The sequence below is a fragment of the Rhinatrema bivittatum genome, chromosome 8 (genome assembly GCF_901001135.1).
Source record: "Rhinatrema bivittatum chromosome 8, aRhiBiv1.1, whole genome shotgun sequence".
Classification (NCBI taxonomy): Eukaryota; Metazoa; Chordata; class Amphibia; order Gymnophiona; family Rhinatrematidae; genus Rhinatrema; species Rhinatrema bivittatum.
In genome coordinates this window covers 76,093,451-76,115,417 of record NC_042622.1, presented here as the reverse complement: position 1 = coordinate 76,115,417, position 21,967 = coordinate 76,093,451, and the positions used below count along the sequence as shown (strand labels likewise).

General features: G+C 41.2%; 1 protein-coding gene across 2 annotated transcripts in view; it reads right to left on the bottom strand.

Moving 5' to 3' along the window:
- The window catches only part of LOC115096615 (collagen alpha-1(XXVII) chain B-like), a 514,116-nt gene that overhangs the window by 359,794 nt on the left and 132,355 nt on the right, over positions 1 to 21,967 (bottom strand). For both annotated transcript variants that reach the window (XM_029611498.1, XM_029611499.1), the window contains exons 5-7: positions 19,111 to 19,164; positions 13,063 to 13,116; positions 12,155 to 12,208 (exon numbers count right to left, since the gene is read on the bottom strand). In XM_029611498.1, coding sequence (XP_029467358.1) covers positions 12,155 to 12,208; positions 13,063 to 13,116; positions 19,111 to 19,164 — 162 coding nt within the window. The remainder of the gene's footprint in view (positions 1 to 12,154; positions 12,209 to 13,062; positions 13,117 to 19,110; positions 19,165 to 21,967) is intronic.

Here is a 21,967-nt window from a genome sequence, read left to right as displayed (position 1 = left end):
TGTTTGGTGCTGATGTGCCAAGGGCGTTTGCTGGTGATGACCCAGTAGGAATTTATTTATTTATTAGCTTTTGTATACTGCTTATACAAAAAAATATAGATCTAGGTGGTTTACAAGATAAAACATTCATAGTGTAACAAATAAAAGTGTTAAAGCAAAAAGACAAACAGCAAAATAAATTAGAAGGATTTAGGAGGTTTACAGGTTAAAATACATAATAAACAAGATAAAATGTCAAATTAATAAAACAAATGGTAGTATGTGTGAACAATTAGGGAGTTATTATTCTGAGTCGTTTGTGTCAATGGCAATAGAACACAAATAGGTTTTTAGTTTCTTCTTAAATTCTTTAGGATTAGTTATGAGCCTGAGTGTAGTTGGAATAGAGGTTCCAGAGTAAAGGACCTGTCACAGAGAAGGCACGTTTTCTGGTGATTTCTAGCCTTGCAATTTTTACCATTGGGACCTGGAGAAGATTTTTATCAATCGATCTTAGGTGACGTCAAGGTTAATATAAGCGAAGGGAAGTGCATAGCCAGACACCAGATGGGTTGTGCATTAGATTGAAGATTAGCATTAGGATTTTGTAGTGAATGCTTTATTTAATTGGTAGCCAATGAAGTTTGAATTGCTGCTGAACTGTATATCCTTTCCGAGGAGAAAATCCATAAAAATAGCAAAATGTGTTTTGAAAAAATGCCATGACCTTTGGAATTATTTTTTAAGCTATCTGTTAAAGTAATAGTTTCCTTTGTAGTTTGGGTACTACCCATCTGGTGACTTTTACACTTTATATTTCAGGAAATTGCCACCAAAGGGTGTGACCATCAGCAGAAGAGCCTTTAACTATTGATTCTCTCCCCAAGGTTTTGAGGTACCTCTTTCACGTTTCCTCTCCATTGTTGCAGCTGAGTATGTCATCTGATCTTCTTCCAGGACGACTCAGAGTTTCATCTTTCACTATGGGAGTGGCATTTGAAGGTGTACTATTGAGTGTACAATGTATTGTGCTTGTGTATTTCAGGATGGTGAGAGCATCCACTGCATTCTAGGGTTGTGAGGAGACCCTCTGTCTGCCAGCAGTGGCAGTGCTGGCTCTATTTTTAATTAACTCCATTTTCCATTCAGTGTTGATGGATAGTATCCAAGTGTTTGTATTAACCGTTCCTTTGTAGAATGGAGCCTGCAGGCCTAGTGTAATAGTGCCTGCAGCAGGTGTAAAGCCTGTTTGGGTTTGGGGCCCCACCCAGACAGATGTGGCTGCATAGGCTCTCTGGTGATACCTTCCGATTGTAACATAGTTATTATTTGGACTATGTATATTGCAGTGCATTATTACATGTGTGGCTACTGTAAAATCTGTGCACTAGTCACCATGTCCAGATTTTGAATAACTGGGAGGGGAGGGGGTGTAACAGACACCTAGTTCTGTTATCATTAAGGGTGAACCCTTCGTCAGAGCGAATGGAGGAGGTTACTCTCTCTTTGAGGGTGCCAGAACAGCTGTCCACCTGCAAGCTTTTTAAAGCGGCTCTCTCCAGACAGTCTGTGGGCAGTCCCTTATGATTTTCTTAGAGTTAGGAGGCAGTGAAGGAGATTTTTCCGAGTTTGCTTTTTTTTTTCAGGCCCAATCAGAGGAGTCAGGCACATCTTGAACAGACGTGTCAGGGGATCTTGAACAGGGTCAGGAGGTTATTCAAGTCCATTCACTGGCTGGTTGAGATTATCCCTCTGTGTTTTGGTAAATGTTATTGGTAGGAGCCTTGTGAGCCCCTGGGCTACCACCTGAACTCAGGGCATGGAGAACCCCTGTGTCTCGGGCTGCCCAGGTTAGGGAAGACCTGGCTATCCAAATCCTCAACGAGGATGAAGGAGGTAGAGACCTGCTGCAAGGAGAAACTCTGCTCTTAAGCTTTGTCGAAAGGGAAAATAACTGAGCAATTTATGAAGTACAATAATCTGTAAATATTTCACTATCAATGGCATGAGCAAGTCTAACAGTCTCTGGTTTCCAAGCAACTGCTTCACTGCCCTCAATTACAGAGATTGATTTAAGGAATCCTGAAATCTAGTTTGGATAAAAAGTCTATTGGTAGTAGTTATGATCTTCCTGTAGTTATGCAAAACCAATCTATAATCTTCCTTAAGGTCCTCATCAGGATGTTTCAACCAGAGATGCTCAGCAAGCATTCTTTAGAATATCAAGGGCTCGTTGAGCATTAGGGATGCACGTTCATTTTTAATGAATGCAAAAATTCAACAAATGAGGTCACTTTTGGTTTCTTCTGAATGGAATAAACCAAAATTAGGCTCCTTGGAAAATATCCCAAAATTTTCTGGTATTTTCAACATTCGTTGCATTTAAAAACAAATAATAAAGGCCTCCAGCGTGTCCTGGACTCAGTGCTAGGTCCAATCTCACTGCTTGGTCCTGGGCCCTGAAATCTAGGCCTTGGGTTTGGATTGGGAGGAAAAATTTATATAAATTGCATTTTTAAATCTGTGCTTTTCCAGCAAAATTCTACCCGTACAAGTGACCTTGTGTACTTTGTATCTGAGACTACTTTCAAAACAAAAGAACACGGATAATTACACTTTAAAAATTGGTACTAAGCTTATGGGTATTTACTTTCTTTCACATAATAGAAGGACTAGGGGGCACTCCATGAAATTAGCAAGTAGACATTTAAAACAAAGGAGAAAATTATTTTTCACTCAAATCACAATTAAGCTCTGGTGTTAATTGCCAGAGGATGAGGTTAAGGCAGTTAGAGTAGCTAGGTTTAAAAAAAGGTTTGAACAAGTTTCTGGAGAAGTTCAAAAACTGCTATTAACCAAATTGACTTAGGGAATAGCCATTGCTATTACTGGCATCATTAGCTGGGATTTATTTACTGTTTGGGTATTCGCTAGGTACTTGTATTCTGGTCCACTGTTGGAACCAGGATGCTGGGCTTGATGGACCCTTGGTCTGACCCAGTATGGCTACATCCATAACATTAAAACTTTTAGCCACATTGAGAGATGGTATACTTGGGAGTATGTTTGGATTAGGAGGAAAAATGTATATAAATTGCATTTTTAAATCTGTGCTTTTCCAGCAAAGTTCTACCTGTACAAAAAACAGGTACAAGTGACCTTGTGTACTTTGTACCTGTGACTACTTTCAAAACAAAAGAACATGGATAATTACACTTTAAAAATTGTTCTTATGTCCTTGCCCCAATAAGACAATTTGAAAAATGCCCCAAAAGACTGAGACTTGCATTTTTAAGTGGTATTTACTTGAAATTTAAATTAAAAAAAAAAGAGCACTTTATTTCCAAGTCCTGTAAGTTTGTCTGATCTGAGGGTATTCATATCTGATGATCTCAAGGAGGTCAAATAGGTGGATAAGGTAACTGGAAAAGTCAGAAAGATGCTTGAGTGCATAGGGAGAGGAGCAGTCAGAAAAAAAAGACAGCAATATTACACCTCTCTTTTTGTAAACAATATCAGAATCTGCAACAAGGTAGACACCCAAGAAGGTGTGAAAAACTTAAGGAGGAATCTAACAAAGCTTGAGGAATGTCTACAGTTTGGCTGCTAAGATTTAAGTTAAAAAATGCAGAGTCATGCATTTGAGCTTAAAATACCCATGGAATTGGTACAGTCTAGGGGATGAAATTCTTCTAAGCATGAAAGAATAGTGGGATCATATCTGATAATCCTAAGGTGGCAAATAGGTGGATAAGATAGAAGCATATAATATTTGGTTGCATAGGGAGAGGAATGGTTAGCAGAAAAAAAGGAGGTGATATCGCCCCTGTATAAGTTCCTGGTGAGACCTCATTTAGAATACTGTGTAAAATTCTGGAGACAACACCTTAAAAAAAAAGAATTAAACCAGGTGAAAAAGATCCAGCTGGATCAGTGGTTTTTGTTTTATTGCATACCTACAGTACCTCAATGTAATCCGCGAAAAGCGGAATATACATTTAAAAAATATATATATAGGGCAAACCTAAAAATCTGAACATGTGTACCCTAGAGGAAAGGCAGGATCAGGAAGGTATGAAAGAGACATTTAAATACCTTCCAGGTGATATTGCACAGAAGACCGATCTCTTTTGATGGAAGAGAGCCTCTGGAACCAGGAATTATGGAATGAGGAAGAAAGGGGGTAGACCAAGGAGTAATCTAAGGAAGTATTTATTTGCAGAAAGAGTGGTGGATACATGGAATAATTTCCCAGTGGAGGAGATGGAAACAAGGACAGTACCTGAATTCAAAAAAGCATGGGACAAGCACACAGGATCTCTGAGGGAGCGGCAGGTGATTGTAGAGTTAAGCAGATGTGTGGATGAGTAGACAAGAATGGGCATAAGGCCTTTTTCTGTCATCTTGTTTCTATATTTCTGTCTGACACACTGCAGTTCTAGTGGCTGCCACATGGGGGCACTGTGAGCTATGATCAGTTATAACAACGACTGTACTACTTGCACCGCCTGACTCTGCTACAGCAGGGTCCAATCGTCTCCATTATCAAGAACACCAGTGTCCCTTTCTGCGGTACTGGTGCCTGTCCCCTTTGATAATGAATTAAGCAAAAAGGTTCAGTTTGAGAGGGACTAGACATAATTCTACTGTCACTGTCTTTTTACTCTAAAACATTAGCCTGCCCCGTCCTCCTTTCTCCCTTCCCACCTCCATTATAATACTTGTATATACAAACGAATCACAAAAGGTAACATCATCTTTTGCTCTAACCTGCTCATTTTGTTTCAAAGTCATGAAGAGAGCATTTGCTGCTGAAAGCTAGTCAAGAAATGTACTACGTCAGTCCAATAAAAAAGGTATCACCTTACATATTCCTGTCACTCCTGATTTAGGCAAACTTCAGAGAGTTGCAGGGCTCATGCTTTATACCAGGGCTAAGTCTTTATCACTTCCTGTCACTCTTTTCCTTGCCCCAAATACTGGATACTCGATAAACCTCCAAGACTCTGGGTATTCTGTTCTCCTTATGGTCTAAGTGCGAATAAACAATCATGGCACTGTACTGGTGTTCCAATATATACTTTACTGATGTACTTTCTAAACAAACCGTCTGTTAAAAATCTCCTTGATAAACATTCTTATGGCAACTCCAAAATAGTAAATCCGTGAATCTGTAGTCTTGTAATCTCTCCCACAGAGTCCCATCTTTGTCCTTCAATAGATATGAAGCCTTCCTAAGTCAAACTCTAAACATGAGAGCTTCCTCTCTCAATTTAGTTTCCCCTACACAATGCCTAGGACCTACTGCTTGATCATGAACTCTCCAATTTTCTCCACTTCATGTCCCATGTACCTTGAGGCCAGGGGTGGATTGGCCTTTCAGGGCTTTGGACATGTCCCAGTGGGCCGGTCAGGTCAGTCATGTGAATTTTTTTTTTTTGCAGTGTTTTCTGGTTGGCACCACAGCAGTGCATGTAAATATAATGTACATGCTAGAAGTGATACTTTTACCCCATAAGACTGTACATCGAATTTCCTAATGTAAAAAAATATTATAAATGCATAATTGTTAATTGTATGTAGGGAGGGAGAGTCTGGGGGATACAAGGTTGTAAGGTTCACCTACAGTGCCTAATAACCTTACACCGACTCTGGCTGCACCAGCTTCACGTACTGCTTTGGGTCCTGTGGCTCTCCCCAGTCTTAGCCAGGGCTTCATTTTTCTTTTTAAGCCCTGGAGGAACAGCATGGATTATGTCTGGTTCCTGCAGGCAAAGCAGAGCCTGGGGAACCATAAAAGCAGCAGACTATGTAGCACACAATCAGTGGGAATGCGCTGGAGTGGTGACAGGGGCAAGGAGTAATGGAGGCAAGCTACAGTCAAAGAAAGAGATGGGGTGAGCCAAGAGGAAGTGCCTGTGCAGTGTTGGGGAGGCTTCTGTCTGCTGGGCTTTCCCTCTGAAAGGGTCAGCTGGCTATAGAACTATGAGTCTCCTGATGTGGGAGTACCAAGAAGGAGTGGGGGTGGGAATGGGAAAGGGAGGGGCTGCTACAGGCTGGGGAAGGGCTGACAGCAAGCAAAAAAATGTTTTACATAATGATGCAGCAATTGTGGAGCAGGGGAGCTCACTGTGAGCATATGAATAGCAACAAAACAATGGAATGTATGCATCACAGTGTCTATCTGTGATGCAGAAAGACACCCACACACACATTTTCTCTATGACATACCCTACACAGAGTGAATTTGTGTGTGTGTGTGGGGGGGGGGTATCTGAGCGCCCGCTTTCTTAACGCGCTCCCAACCACCTCTCCAGAGGACCTGATATCATATTTAAATGACCTGCCATACTAAAAAGAATGCACCAGAGAAAATTGTGCACCCCTAGCACTTCCTTGACATTGGGTGCCTATGAGACATAGCTGGGCACAGGTCTGACCTGCCCTAAGCTCCCTCCCTCCAAGGTCTGGCCTGATGGGCCAAGTAGTCTGGGTCAGATCCGGAGGGGGGGGTTCAGTACCTGAATGGAAGTCCTTAGGAAAGCCCTTTGGAAACTTCCAATCTTCTCCCTCCCGTGGGCCGGGAACCCCTACCAGAGAACCTTCTCCAGCAGGGCTGTTCCAGATTGGTCCTTTTCACTGACATTTGTCAGTGAAAAGGACCAGTCCTCTTCCAGGACAGCCTTCTGAAAGGTGATTGGTTCTTTCACTGACATGTGACAGTGAACGGACCAATCGGCAATAAGTGAAGGAGTGAATAAATTAATATTAAGTGCCCTTAGGCTAAGGGACATCAAAATGATCAAGAAAACATCTTCTTTTACTCTTCTATCTGTGTAAGAAGGGTGGATAAAATAACTTCCTTTCAACAAAAATCACAAGGAGTAAATATAGAAACATAGAAATGTGATGGCAGAAAAAGACTGCATAGTCTGCCCATCCACCCAACTAATTTAGCTTTTCAATTCCCATCAATCCCTCAGACTTCCCATGTGTTTATCCTTTGCTTTCTTGAATTCATCAATTTTGTTTTCTCCACCACCTCCATTGTGAGGCTTTTTCAAAGATTACTCCCGAGTCTACCCCCTTTCATTCTCATCCCTTGGTACCTCCTTGTTTTAGAGCCTCCTTTCTGTGTATGGAAACCTTGGTGATATTTAAAAGTCTCTATCATATCTCCCCTTTCCTCTAGGGTATATATGCTTAGATCTTTAAGTCTGTCCCATATGCTTTAGAATGAAGAACACTAATCATTTTAGTAGCCATTGTCTGGACTGACTCCAACTGATATATATCTTTTGAAGGTGCGGTCTCTAGAACTTTACACAGTAGGGATGTGAATCGTTTTTGAACGATTAAAATTATCGTCAGATAATTTTAAAATCGTCCAAAATCATTAGAGTGCACGATACAATACAAATGCCCCCGATTTATCGTCAGGGGCATTTGTATTGTATCGTTAAATAGGGCGCGAGAAAACCGGCACACCAAAAAAACCCTAAAACCCACCCCAAACCTTTAAAACAAATCCCCCACCCTCCCGAACCCCCCAAAATGTTTTAAATTACCTGGGGTCCAGTGGGGGGTCCCGACGCGATCTCCCTCTCTCTCTGGCCACGGCTGCGTTGAGAAATGGCGCCGGTGGCCCTTTGCCCTTATCATGTGACAGGGCAAAGGTAGCGCCGGCGCCATTTTGGTTCCTGGCTCCCGACGTCACGTGTGCAGGAGATCGTCCCCGGACCCCCGCAGACTTTTGGCCAGCTTGGGGGGGGCCTCCTGACTCCCACAAGACTTGCCAAAAGTCCAGCGGGGGTCCGGGAGCGACCTCCTGCACGCGGGCCGTATTGCCAATCTTCAAAATGGCGCCAGCGCTACCTCATTATGTCATACGGTCGCCCGTATGACATAGTGAGGGCAAAGGTAGCGCTACCTCACTATGTCATACGGTCGCCCGTATGACATAGTGAGGGCAAAGGTAGCGCTACCTCACTATTTCATACGGTCGCCCGTATGACATAGTGAGGGCAAAAAAACAAATTTTCAAGGATCAACAAGCTGCAGGATATGAAGAACTGCTGGCATGCAAGGTCAGAATGTTTCCAAATTAACACAAAAATGTGTTCCTACCTATACAATTTTTATGCTGCATTTTTCCCTCATAGGTGTCTTCTCCATATTAGAACAACATTCACATACATCTTTCCCATACACACTATACAATCCTCAACTCATGCACTGCTGTCATAGGTCCAGAATCTAACAACCCCTTCTGCAATGGTCAGCAAAATTAGGAGCACTGGCGACTGGAGCCTCATTTATCACACAATGGCTTCATCACTGCATCACAATTTTAATCTCCAAAAGCCATGCCATAATAGAACAGCTCTGCCTTTATATAGTCCAAGAACAGCTCTGCCTTTATATAGTCCAATCACTTGTCAACTTCTACAATACAGTAATCATAAAAGTTAGCTGGCACAGTTTCCTCTAGATTAGGATGGCTTGCACACCACCTGCTATCATTGGTTTGAACAGATATGCCATGCCTATCACTGGTTTGAACCATGCTTATACAAAAACAAAAAAAACAAAAAATGGACACATCCGAAGGTCGCAGAATGACTAATATCCTTGCCCTTTCTTTAAAACCTATTTAGAATCACCAAAGAGTAGAGGATGCCCACGTGACCTCAGTTGTTGCCTGTCCACATATTTCAACAGGAGAATATATTGTTTCAGGGTATATTGGTCGAGTGGCAGCATATATATACAGTTAGTATTTTTTAGGAATATGTGTTTAATATTTATTTATTACATAGGATGGTTTCACCTCCACTTTGGGATAATGTGTTTAGTTTTTCCCATTCACATATTAAAGAAGTACTGGAAATGCCATCACTTTTCTCATCAGAAACTCCTGCAAATATAGAGTAGGGGTGGGAACATGCTATATGTTTCAGTAAAAGATTCTTATGTTCTGATTTACACACAGGAACATTATCTGAGTATGTTCAAGCTCAGAGGATTCCACGTTTGGATAAAGAACCTAGTTTATATGCTGAGGAAAGTGGCTTCCTAATGAAATGGAACAACATTTTGAATAAGTGTGCATTAGATTTGACGCTCTTGATTATAGCGTTTGTTTGCTCAGCTTTGGCACTTAAACAAGATGTAGATGTAACTTTAGGGGAATTAAAGACTCAATTTTCCAATAATTTGTTTGTACAATTGAAAGATTTTCAATCTAATATGGCTTCTTTTTCAGAAGAAGTCAAGTTAAGCATCGTAAATTTTTTCAAGATGAAGGAGATAAGTGTTGATTGGTCTATCATGGAATGAATCCCTCTGCCAGATGAAATAAAATGGTTAAGAACATAAGAACATAAGAAATTGCCATGCTGGGTCAGACCAAGGATCCATCAAACCCAGCATCCTATTTCCAACAGAGGTCAAACCAGGCCACAAGAACCTGGCAATTACCCAAACACTAAGAAAATCCCATGCTACTGATGCAATTAATAGCAGTGGCTATTCCCTAAGTAAACTTGATTAATAGCAGTTAATGGACTTCTCCTCCAAGAACTTATCCAAACCTTTTTTTAACCCAGCTACACTAACTGCACTAAGCACATCCTCTGGCAACAAATTCCAGAGCTTAATTGTGCATTGAGTGAAAAAGAATTTTCTCCGATTAGTCTTAAATGTGCTACTTGCTAACTTCATGGAATGCCCCCTAGTCTTTCTATTATCCGAAAGTGTAAATAACCGATTCACATCTACTCGTTCAAGACCTCTCATGATCTTAAAGAACTCTATTATATCATCCCTCAGCCGCCTCTTTTTTTGATTTTTTATCCTCTTCATCGGATTCCTCAGGTGAAGTCATCAAAAGACCATCTGGCATATCTCCTTTTTTAGAATCTTGCAAGGACTGGAGGGTCTATTTCCAAGCAGAAGACAGAGGAATGAGTACCTGATACAAGATTAGCATGGATTTACACCAATGTCCATGGGATCATCTAGTGACCAGATCACAGTTCTTTCAAAGCTGGCGATAATTAATCTGTCTTCGAAAGTACTGACCGCACAGATTAGTGTATTAAATAGAGGTGTATCCTTTGTGCCCACTAATGCATTTGAACAGTTTGATGCAGAGCTACATCTATTTAAATTTATACAAAAATTGCATCTGAGAGTGTATTTTTCAACATCTGAAGCATGGGCTGTTGATGATTCTTTGTTGTTAGATCGTCTAAGTGGGCTCCATTGGGTCCAGTGAATCTTCTGATTCACACTTTTCATGAGTTGGTACATTCTGACATTAGGAAGATTACATCTCATATGAGAAATTATCAAGGGAATTTAATGAGTGAACAATGCATTGCCATAAGAGATTAACTGCAGGATAATTCCATAGACAAGCGTGCTGATAAAGGAGGTGCCATTCTGGTGGTGGACACATAAGATTATAAAGATGAGATCAAATATCTGACAGAATGTTTTACTGTCCTTTGAACAACAATCCCATGCTGGAGATTAAAGAATGGATCTATGATTGTTTATTTAACCCTTTTCTCCCGAGGGGCATCTCCTCAGAGGGTACATAAAAAATGTGTCTCTTGGGACTTTCTTTCCTTGCCACTGCCCCCAGGCAGATGCATAATTAGTTGAACACAGTATATTAAAACAGCATGTAATTGAAGATTATACCTTTTTGGTTTTGAGGAAACCTGTTATGAATGCTAGAGGGGAGGATTAAGGAAGAACAACATTGGGCAATTTGTAACCTGTATCCAATCATTTGGCACGAATAAAGAGGTGGAATGGCATTTGTGCTAATTGGTGTAATTGTGTGATGCCTTTATTATACATGTCATTTTGGTTTGGAGGTTCCCTTAAGGATGCGACATCACTGGGGAAATGAGTGTGATTGGTTGTCAGCAGCATCTTCATTTCAGTCGCCTCCATATTGTGAATGATTCTTAGTGAAAGGTAGGAGGTTCGAACTTTTGAAACAGATTTTTGAGAAGGTTTTATTTGCTAGGTTGAAATTTTGTTTAGACTATCACTCCTAACTGTTTGTTCTTTTTGTTTTGTTTCAGAATATTTGACCCCTGAAGAAGACAGGTTCTCCCATTGAAACATGGGCGCATGTCAGGCAAATTAAATATTTGGGCAAGTTAAGAGTCTATTAAGAGTTTTGAGATGACTCATGAGTATGTTGAGTGGAAGATTTTTTTTTTTTTTTTAGAAGATTAGTATGAAAGAGTCAACATATGGGGGATTTCTAGATTAAATTTATGGCATGTAAAGATTAAAAAGCTACAAAAAGTTATAAAGTTTGTTTAATGAGCTAGTAAATGATAATGCAACAAATGCCCAATTTGAAAATGCCTGCAGCCCATTCCTTGGCAAGAGACATCAGATAAATTGGAGCACTCTTACAATTTTTTGGATACCATGTTCATTGTTTATAGGATTGTGTTTTTTAATAAGATTTGCACCTCTATTTTTTTATTTTTACTTATTTTCTCCACCACTGTCCACTCAAATATATCTTAATCTCTTCTTTTTCTTGTTCCTCTTAATTTTTACCTCTGTTTCTGTATTAATTTAGTTTAATTCACAATGCTCCAGGTAAAAGCAGAGTATCTTACATTTTAAACAATCAAGAAAAAGCTCAATTAGTGAATTTATACAGACTTCATGATGTAAATCTTAAAGAATTATGTTCATAATTGATTTATGAAGATTAAAAAACTAAAACAACCTAATTAAGCTCTTTTTTATTTTCATCTGAATTAGTTTCATTCAGTGAAAATTACTGTTTAGCCCTCATAGAATTTCTAGGATGTGTTGTTCCTCGCTTTGAAAATTTTTCTTGGAAAGGCAAGTCATAAATCCCAATGAATACATTTTTAAAACTTTTGAAAATGTTTCCTATTAAAAAAAAAAAAAAAAAGTTGAGAAGTCTGTTGTTAAAAGACTCAAATTGAAAGATTTCATTTAAGGACAGCCCAGTCTCATTTTACAAGGCCTCACCCTAATATAACAGTCTGCAGATACTGAAAGTCTGTTAAAAATTGATATTTGCATCTTCTTTAAAAGTCTGCAAGAAGAATGCATTTTTGACTGGAACTTTATCAAGTCACTCTGCAAGAAAACATGCTCTTACCTTCCAACCAAGAGGACCAGGTAGTCCAGGCAATCCAGGCACACCTATGTCTCCCTGAAAACATAAGCAAGTTTGAAAGCTTAAGTATTAGGACTTACCCCGCTTCCATTTAAATAATAAACCATGGCTTTTTTTAGGGGGTGGGGGTATGGACTTTGACCTGGCAGTTTTCTCCTATTCCTTTATAATTCCAGTTTCATTAGGACTAGGAGTAGGATCTAGTACCATAAGCCTTCACTCAGTTGCCTGGGATTTTCCCTTATTTTATCCATTTATAGTTGTATAATTCTCCATTCACTTGTAAGATGGCTATCTTTGCTTCTGATCACACAAGATCTCCAAATACAAGTAAAGTCAGGCCTTGCTAGGAGACCTCCACAGAACTCTGTGCTGCAGCAAGTAGCTTTGGTGGCATCATATGGATTGCTTTTCTTTTAGCTAGTACAGAACAAATCACTGAATATAGTTTAAGGGGGCAGCTTGCTGCAAACCATGCTATCTTTTGAATGGAACATAAAACCAGATTATTTATTACTAATACTAAAACAGTTTATACAACATGATCAGAGACCTTATTAAAACACTGATAAATTCCTGAGTTAATTACAATAAGAACAAAAATGATATTTACCCAGAAAATATTTACCCAGAAAAATTATGAATAATTTTGAATAATTGAATAATTATGAATAATTTTTCCCACTAATTTCTCCTGTTTTTGTTTCAACAAACATTGAGTAAAATGTTTCAACAATCCAGAGTAAAATAAAACAAAAACTGAAAATAAAGGTCCCTAAACATGGTGCAAAGTCCCTTGTGTTTCTGGGCATTTGAAATCTCCATTAAACCCAAATATTGTCATGGTCACCATAGTGTACAAAATGCAGTAATCCTATTTGCTTACTTACCTTTAATCCATTTAGTGCTTTTCCATTTGAAATTCCAGAATCTCCTTTCTGGCCCTGAAAGAGTGCCAGAAAATCAAATTATAAGAGAGAGGAAAAGGAAAGTTAGAAGAGAAAACATTTCCAATTCCTGTACACCTGTAAGTAAACAAGAATCTCTAATATTTCCTGGAAAAACTGTTTTGGAACTCTATAAATTGTTGAATTGTCTTTTACAACTTATTGTTTTCTACTAGAGTGTGGTGGGGTGTTTCATTAGCTGTAACTGAGTGATCACTTTGTTATTGCTGGCTAGCTAATAGTGGTGGCCTGCATAAGTCAGAAGAGAACCAAGATCCTATAATTGAATAGTTCAGATCATACACTGACAAAGGTGTGTGTGTGGGGGGGGGGGGGGGGGGAGGGGGGAGCGACAGATGTCAGTTGAATTGGGCTGTGGCCCCTAAATGAAATATATGGAAAAAGTCAGTTACTTACCTGTAACAGGTGTTCTCTGTAAACAACAGGACAAATCAGTCTTCTAAGTGACATCATCTGATGGCACAGATTCAGATCATGCTCTGATCAGAGCTCAGAAAGACCTAGAAGCAGCCACCCCCACATGAGTCTCTTCAGTGTGTTTACAAACTAAACAACTCTACAGGGAGAAGGGTGGCATTGTGCGGCTGTTATGTTCTCTAGAGACAGCAGGTCAAATCAGCCACACATGTATGGATTAGGGATGTGAATCGTTTTTTGACGATTTAAAATATCGTCCGATATATTTTAAATTGTCAAAAATCGTTAGGGCCACGGTACAATACCAATTCCCCCGATTTATCGTCAAAAAATCGTAAATCGGGGGAAGGGGGAGGGCAGGAAAACCGGCACACTAAAACCCCCTAAAACCCACCCCCGACCCTTTAAATTAAATCCCCCCCCTCCCGAACCCCCCCCCCCAAATGCTTTAAATTACCTGGGGATCCAGCGGCGGTCCGGAACGGCGGCGGTCCGGAACGGCCCCCTCAATTGAATCGTGTTGTCTTCAGCCGGCGCCATTTTCCAAAATGGCGGCGCAAAATGGCGGCGGCCATAGACCAACACGATTCGACTGCAGGAGGTCGTTCCGGACCCCCGCTGGACTTTTGGCAAGTCTTGTGGGGGTCAGGAGGCCCCCCCAAGCTGGCCAAAAGTTCCTGGAGGTCCAGCGGGGGTCCGGGAGTGATTTCCTGCCGCGAATCGTTTTCCGTACGGAAAATGGCGCCGGCAGGAGATCGACTGCAGGAGGTCATTCAGCGGGGGTTCCGGACCGCCGCTGAACGACTTCCTGCAGTCGATCTCCTGCCGGCGCCATTTTCCGTACGGAAAACGATTCACGGCAGGAAATCGCTCCCGGACACCCGCTGGACCCCCAGGAACTTTTGGCCAGCTTGGGGGGGGGGCCTCCTGACCCCCACAAGACTTGCCAAAAGTCCAGCGGGGGTCCGGAATGACCTCCTGCAGTCGAATCGTGTTGGTCTATGGCCGCCACCATTTTGGAAAATGGCGCCGGCTGAAGACAACACGATTCAATTGGAGGAGGCTGTTCTGGACCGCCGCCGTCTGGACCGCCGCTGGATCCCCAGGTAATTTAAAGCATTTGGGGGGGGGGTTCGGGAGGGTGGGGGATTTAATTTAAAGGGTCGGGGGTGGGTTTTAGGGGGTTTTAGTGTGCCGGCTCACGATTTTAACGATTTTCACGATACTTTACACACCCAAACGGCAACAATACGATTCCCTCCCCCTCCCAGCCGAAATCGATCGTTAAGACGATCGAGGACACGATTCACATCTCTAGTATGGATGCCCAAGATGAAGGTTTCAAGCAAGAATTTATGATGTTATATCAGGAGAGGAACTGCAATCTGAGATTCTAAGAGGTTGGTGACAGAGCTGAAGCAATTAATTGAATGAGCTTTTTAGTATTGCTTGGCCAAAACTACTATCTCATTGAGGAAGCATCTTCAAGGCAGTAATGTTTCATGAAGGTATAACAGAAGCCCAAGTACCTGCTTTGTAGATTTCTTTTATAGACGCAGGGGGAATATGTACTAAGTACACTGCAGTTGCTCAAACTTGATATGCTTTCGCCTTTCTCTTTACGTTAATACCCTGATTTAGTATAGCAGTAGAAAATGCAGATAGCAATCCAAGTGGACAGGGGCATAGGGTGACTGCTGAAGTTGGGATGCATCTGAAAACTTGCTGCTGCCAAGTAACCAACCCTCTGAGCTGCCTCCCCAGCCTGACATCATCAATAATGGCCAGGTGCATGATGATGATGATGATGATCTATGGGAGATAGCTCAGTGTCAGCAGCCCAGAGCAAGAGCAGAGCTGTACTTTAAATCGGTAACTGTTGCTGGCAGTAGGAACAGGTCAAAGCAATCTGCTGCCTCAGGCACGGGATGAGATGCTCCCCTCCCTCTCCCCTGTTAAAGGTACCCAAAAGAAATACAATCTCCAAGAGACAGGCCCTCACCAACACACAATACAAAAAAAATTCAAATTCTGGTGTCACCTCAGTAACAGCCACACTAACAGTTTCTACTGCTAGAAATTTTTTGAAGTAACAAAACCCTTAAAAAAAAAAAAAAAAAAAAAAAAAAAGATACTAAGAACCCATATAGAAAATCTGCCAAACAATAACAAACTAACTCCCAAGACTCAAACAGTAGCAACTGTACCTGGAAAAAGAGGCAGCACTGCAAATATTACTAAAGGCCCTAGAATACCAATACACCTTCTACTGGAAAAACAGAACAAGACAGTCACTGCATGCCAGCAGAATCCTCCACCTCAGACGCACCCACAGAACACAAACTGACCCTTACCTAACACAAAATAAGGGATCACAAATTAAAAACATAAAATGCAGGCAACAACTGAAATAGAAACCCTCATGAAGCCATGCAATGCAACACCAGAGAAATCCATTTCTTCCTGAACCGAGCAAAATACAAAGATATAAGAAATGAACATTCCTAAACCTGACATATTCCACTCTCTAAAAGCAAAATATTCTCTACCTTTTTTGTCTAGGCATTATTTTTTGTGATTGAGTTGATCTTGGTTTCTCTCTTCAGTCTTCTCCATTCCATTTTCCATTTGTTTTTGGCTCGTCTTCTTTCCTTTCTTCCCTACATCTGTCTCAGACATTGATCCTTCCCTTTCATCCTTTTCTCCATTTTTCTCTTTCTAACCATTCATAATTTAATTTCATCTCTTTTCTTTCCTCTTTAAGCTTCCAGTCCTCAGTCTCCCTCTTTCCACCTCTAACCTACCAGTTTTCTATCTCCTACCCCAACCCTCCCTTTCCTCCTCTTACTACTTTTCCCCTTTGTCTTTCACCCATTCTCTAGTTCCTCATTTCCACCTCCCTCTGACTCCTCCTATCCTCATCTACATTCCTGTGTGCTCGTCCTCTCACCAGCCCCTGTTCCTTCCGTGTCACTCATTCCTTCCATCTCTTACACCTACCAGCTTCCTATTACTTCTCTTTTACTACCTCCCCAGTCTTATTCCACTCTCTATCACCCTCTTCATAGACTCATCCCCTTTTCCTCACATTCCTCCACAGCCCCCCAATACTTTTCCACTACCTTTCACCCTTTCTTCAGTCCTCCATGCCATTCACACCACCTCTCAATCCTTCTTCACCCGTCAGCCCCTTTCTCTTACTTCCATCTCACAACCTCACTCATATTTCCTCCCCCAGCCAATCTAACACTCCCAAATGTAAAATCACCCAATTGTCAAGTCTCCAATGCCCCCTAAGCCCCAGCTAAGGTCCATTCTCTCCACCATTCACAAGTCCCTGCTCTGCCCCCAACTCTGTCAAAATTCCAGCTCTTAACCCTGCCCCCAATTCACAAGTCTCTGCTCTCCCCGAGTCTGTTCCTCCCTTTCTCTCCACCTCAGTACCTGTTCTCCCTGAGTTCCTAAATCCCATTCTTCCCATGCTCTGATCCCATCCCCACATTCCATTCTTCCTCTGATCTCTCCCTTAGCCCCTGTCTCCCATTCTTCCTGATTCTTATTCTTCTTCTTTTGCCTGCCCACCACCAGTCCCTGCTTCCTGTTTTCTCACCAGTCCCATTCTTCCTTCTCTCCTTCTGCCCCAATCAGCACTTCTAAGCTGCTAGGACTACAGCTTAAATATGGGGTACCTCTTGCAGGCCCACTGAAAAACACTCCCCGTTTGAACCTGGAGCTCTGTATCTATTAAGCTTCTCATGGTTCAAATATCCACTGTCAGAACTGCACACAACTCTAACAGCAGATGTTTGAACCATGTGGGCCTCTATAGAAACAGAGCCTTACAGTTCAAACAGGGGACTTTTCACTGGTGGGCTGTAGAAGGGAGGAGGCGCCTATATGTGAGCTGCAATGCAACAAATTCAAGGTGCCAGTTAGGGCAGGGTAAGAATGGGACTTGAGGGAATACAGAGGAAAACAGGAGGCAGGGACTGGGTGGGGTAGGGTGTGACAGCATCTAAACTTGGTGGTACACAGCACATCCCTTTTTAAATTTGGTGATGCCAGGGAGACAGTTTAACCTCCTTTCAACAGATCTTGCGGGCTAAAATTTGTGTGTTCTCGCTGGAGGGCTTATGGTCTAAATGGAGTCAAGAATTACATTTATAGCTCTCTTTATCCTCTTATTTCATGTTTTGAAAACATTTCCAGAATCACCACATAATATGCAGATGAGAGAAACACAATATAAAGTTTTATGCAGATCATTTATTTCACAAAGACAAGCATACCTAGCTGGTTTAACTGATTCCAATTTATGTTTGAAATGTAAGGTAGAGGTTGGGACTTTGAGTCATTCTTTCTGGAATATTCAAAAGTTTTGGAAACAAGCATAATCATTATGTTGAAAATGTTCTCTCAGTACGATTGTCTTTTTCTGCCCCAATGTCAATATTTGAACTTAAAAACTTGGGAGAATGTTATACTGCTCTACAAAATTTGTGGGTCTCAAAGATGTTTTCTACATCACTGGAGGGAAACATCGGATCCACCCATTTTGTTCTGGAGGAACTGATGGTTAGAAAAAATTCTCCCAAAGGCAAGAAGAAAATGTTGGACTGCCTTATATTGACTTTATGCCTTCACAAGTTAGGAGTCTGGTTTTGAAGGCTTATTAGACTGTGGCTGGTTGATTGCACAAGATAATTAACATTCACTGCAGGGGTGGGAGGGTGGGGATTTTAGCTGGTTTATTTGGTGTTGCATAAATGCTTTTTGATGTTCTTTTCTGAGTATGCCTGGTGAGCTCAGAGACAAAGTAACTGAGCATGGATGGTAATTTTGCTTTGTTAATCTTTAATAAAAAGATTTAAATATATAGTTGGTGATGCCTGTATGCTATGGACACTATGCCCCTGCTCTCATCTAAAAACTGCAGACAAAAGACAAGTCCGATTTCAATTGTGCGAGTCAATTAGTAAGTGTAAGTGTGTCTGGACAAGTTTGGTAATATATATGCATGTGCCACTTAAGCAGCAGCTGGTGCACTTACTTACAACCCACACCCTGATATGCCCCTAAACCACCTCTTTTTCCCCTGTCAAAAATAGTATATACATGTGTACATGCTACTTACATGCATATGCCCTATTTTCACATGTACAACTCCTGCATAATTCTTTGAAAATTCCCTGCAGTATGTTTCTCTGTTCCCCTCTGAGAAGCAGGGGAAGAGTGTAATAATAGGGGGTGGGAGACATGGAATGAGAAGTAAACATAAAGAGAAGAAGACAAGCTGAATCAAAAGGGAAAAGAATGACATACGTAGAATGGATACGCATGCCAGGAAAGAGTTAAACAAGGAAAAATGCAGAAAGGAATCTGAAGAGAATAAAAATTTCAAATGGCTCCTCATTTATCTGTCTGCTTTGTCATTTTAAAAAAAAAAGAAAAATCAATTAGTGTTGATCCTCTACTACTACAAAAAGTTATGTTGTAGTGGTTGCTGCTAAACAGAAATATTGGAGTAAAGTATTCCTTGCTGACTTCACTTACCTTAGTACCTGGAGGGCCAGGGCGACCAGGATTTCCATGAGGACCAGGAGGACCCTTTAGAAAACAAACAAAAAAAAAAGTTAACATAACATAGTAAATGACAGCAGTAAAAGATCAAATTGGCTTATCCAATGAGCAAATAAATTCCTCCACTCAATCCAACACCTGCTTCCCAACCCTATGACTTTTTCCTAAACTTTCAAACCATTTCTTATCACTGCTCTCTATATCAGTCATAAGCATGCCAAAAAATCGTTAAAATACAGGACTCCGGGAGATCAAGATAGCATTTTGAAGGAAGGACATGTCGGGAGCCCTCTACTGCGCTTAACTCTTTTCCTTCTTTGCTGGTTTCTCCTTGGAGTTATGGTGGAGAGGAAAGGGAGAGGCCAGGTTGTTCCTTCAGCTACAGCTGGAGGTACTTGCCTTGAGGCAGCAGACCACTGAAGGCTCCTTGGCTTGGCAATGTCAGGTGCACTTGTGGATGCATCCTTGGTTGGTGGAGTTCGGGCTCATCCCTAGCTTGACAATGAGACTTTTCTGAGTCCGGATGCTACAGTGATTTCTGCTCCTCCATTTCCCAAGGATACTGGAGGAAATACACTGTCACCTCCAGTGACACTGAGGGGAGAGCTGGGAGGAGCGATGACTGAAGGAGTGATCTCTTTCTGTACTTCAGATGGTCGAAGAGGCATAAGCCCTTGCGGGAGATCAACCCAGAGGAGCAGCATGAGATCTTGGCACCTTGAATTGACTCAGGAATGTTGGTGCAGTGAGTTCTCCCGATGAAGACATTTTGTTACCTTTGTTTGTTGGCTTTGCAAATAAACTTCCTCTGGAGAAAACCAGCATTATAACTTTCCATTTCCACTGGAATATGATGGCCTCCTTTGAAAAGTCTCTCTTCTTTGGTAATAACTATGGATATTTACAAAAAAATTCATCTTTGAATTTATATCAGAAGAAAACCGGAGCCTTGGAAAAGTATATAGATACTGTTGCAGCTATTCAGACTAAATTGGTTTAGTCCAATTCAGTAATTCTGAGGAAGGTAGAAAAGAGAAAGTTTGCTTAACTTAAACAGTTGTCCTTAGATAGCAGGATGAATTAGGCATGATCTATGGGTGACATCATCAAGTGGCACTGGACAGATCTGGCTCTCCAAGCTATTAGAGTACTGAGCATGTGCATGAGTTCCCGCATGGGCACTGCCTCAGAGTATCCTCAGTCTATTTCAAAGCTGATAAAGTAGGATAATCTGCTGTCCAGGGAGGAGGGCTGGCATCTCATGTCTAATTCATCCTGCTTTCTATGGAAAACAGTAAGCAAACTTACTCTTTTCCATGAATAAGCAAGACCGAATTAGCCATGATCTGTGGGGAGACCCAAGCTGAGGATTGCAGTGGAGCCATTATGTTAAGCAATCCAAACCCAAGAATGGATAGCAGACTATTCGTGAATGAGATGGTGCAATACTGCTCTGTCTGCAGAGGTCAGAGAGTTCAGACAGTAATGTGAGGTGAAGGCATGCACAGATAACAGAATGTCTCTGAGGTGTGCAATGGAAGAAGCAGCTATTCGAACATGGCGAGCCTTGACTGGGTTAGTAAGATCAAATCCAACAGCTGAACAACAATTTTGAATGCAGCTAGTTATCCAGTTGGAAAGAATTTTTTTTTTTTGTTATTCTCACTCACAGTTTATTGGGTTGTATGATAGGAAAAGTAGGGGTGCCTTCTTGTGAGGTTGAGTACGACATTTGTAATATGCCAGCACTCTCTTGCAATCCAGGGAGATTGGTTTATCATTGTGTGATGCATGGTCAGCCACAATAGCATGGAGATGTACACTGACTGAATCTTCCACAAGAGCAGATTGTGCTAGGGAATAGAAATAAGTAGAAACAAAAGCCTTGGGCTGCACTTGAAGGAGTCTGTGTGATGAGAATCAAACCAAAAGGAGTAGAATTTCCATTTAAAGGAATAGTTACATCTTGTAAACTGTTTTCTTGCAGAGAGAATGACTTCTTGAATTGGTTCTGAAAGGTACCATATCCTTAAAACTGTGCATTCAACATCTATGCCATCAGGTGTAGGGATGACAGAATGGGATGTAAGAGCATGCCTCCTTCTCGGGAAAGAAGAAAAAGGTCGTCCCCTAGTGGAATTCTTGAGAATACCTGAACAAGATATGCAATACCATGGTTGTCTTTGCCAGGCTGATGTGACAAGGGAAACTTTGATAAAATGAGAAAAATTGTTAGAAAAAAACTGAAAGGAGCAGCTACAAAAGTAAAAAAATGTCCAAGAGGCATGGTCATTGTTAAAAAATACCATTCTAGAAGCACAGTCCAGATGTATTCCACACATTAGGAAAGGTGGAAAGAAGGCAAAACGATTACCAACATGGTTAAAAGGGGAGGTGAAAGAAGCTATTTTAGCCAAAAGATCTTCATTCACAAATTGGAAGAAGGATTCAACAGAAGAAAATAGGATAAAGCATAAACGTTGGCAAGTTAAATGTAAGACATTGATAAGACAGGCTAAGAGAGAATTTGAAAAGAAGTTGGCTGTAGAGGCAAAAACTCACAGTAAAAACATTTTAAAATATATCCGAAGCAGAAAGCCTGTGAGGGAGTCAGTTGGACCGTTTGATGATCGAGGGGTTAAAGGGGCACTTAGAGAAGATAAGCTCATCGCGGAAAGATTAAATGATGTCTTTGCTTCGGTGTTTACTGAAGAGGATGTTGGGGAGGTACCCGTAATGGAGAAGGTTTTCATGGGTAATGATTCAGATGGACTGAATCAAATCACGGTGAACCTAGAAGATGTGATAGGCCTGATTGACAAACTGAAGA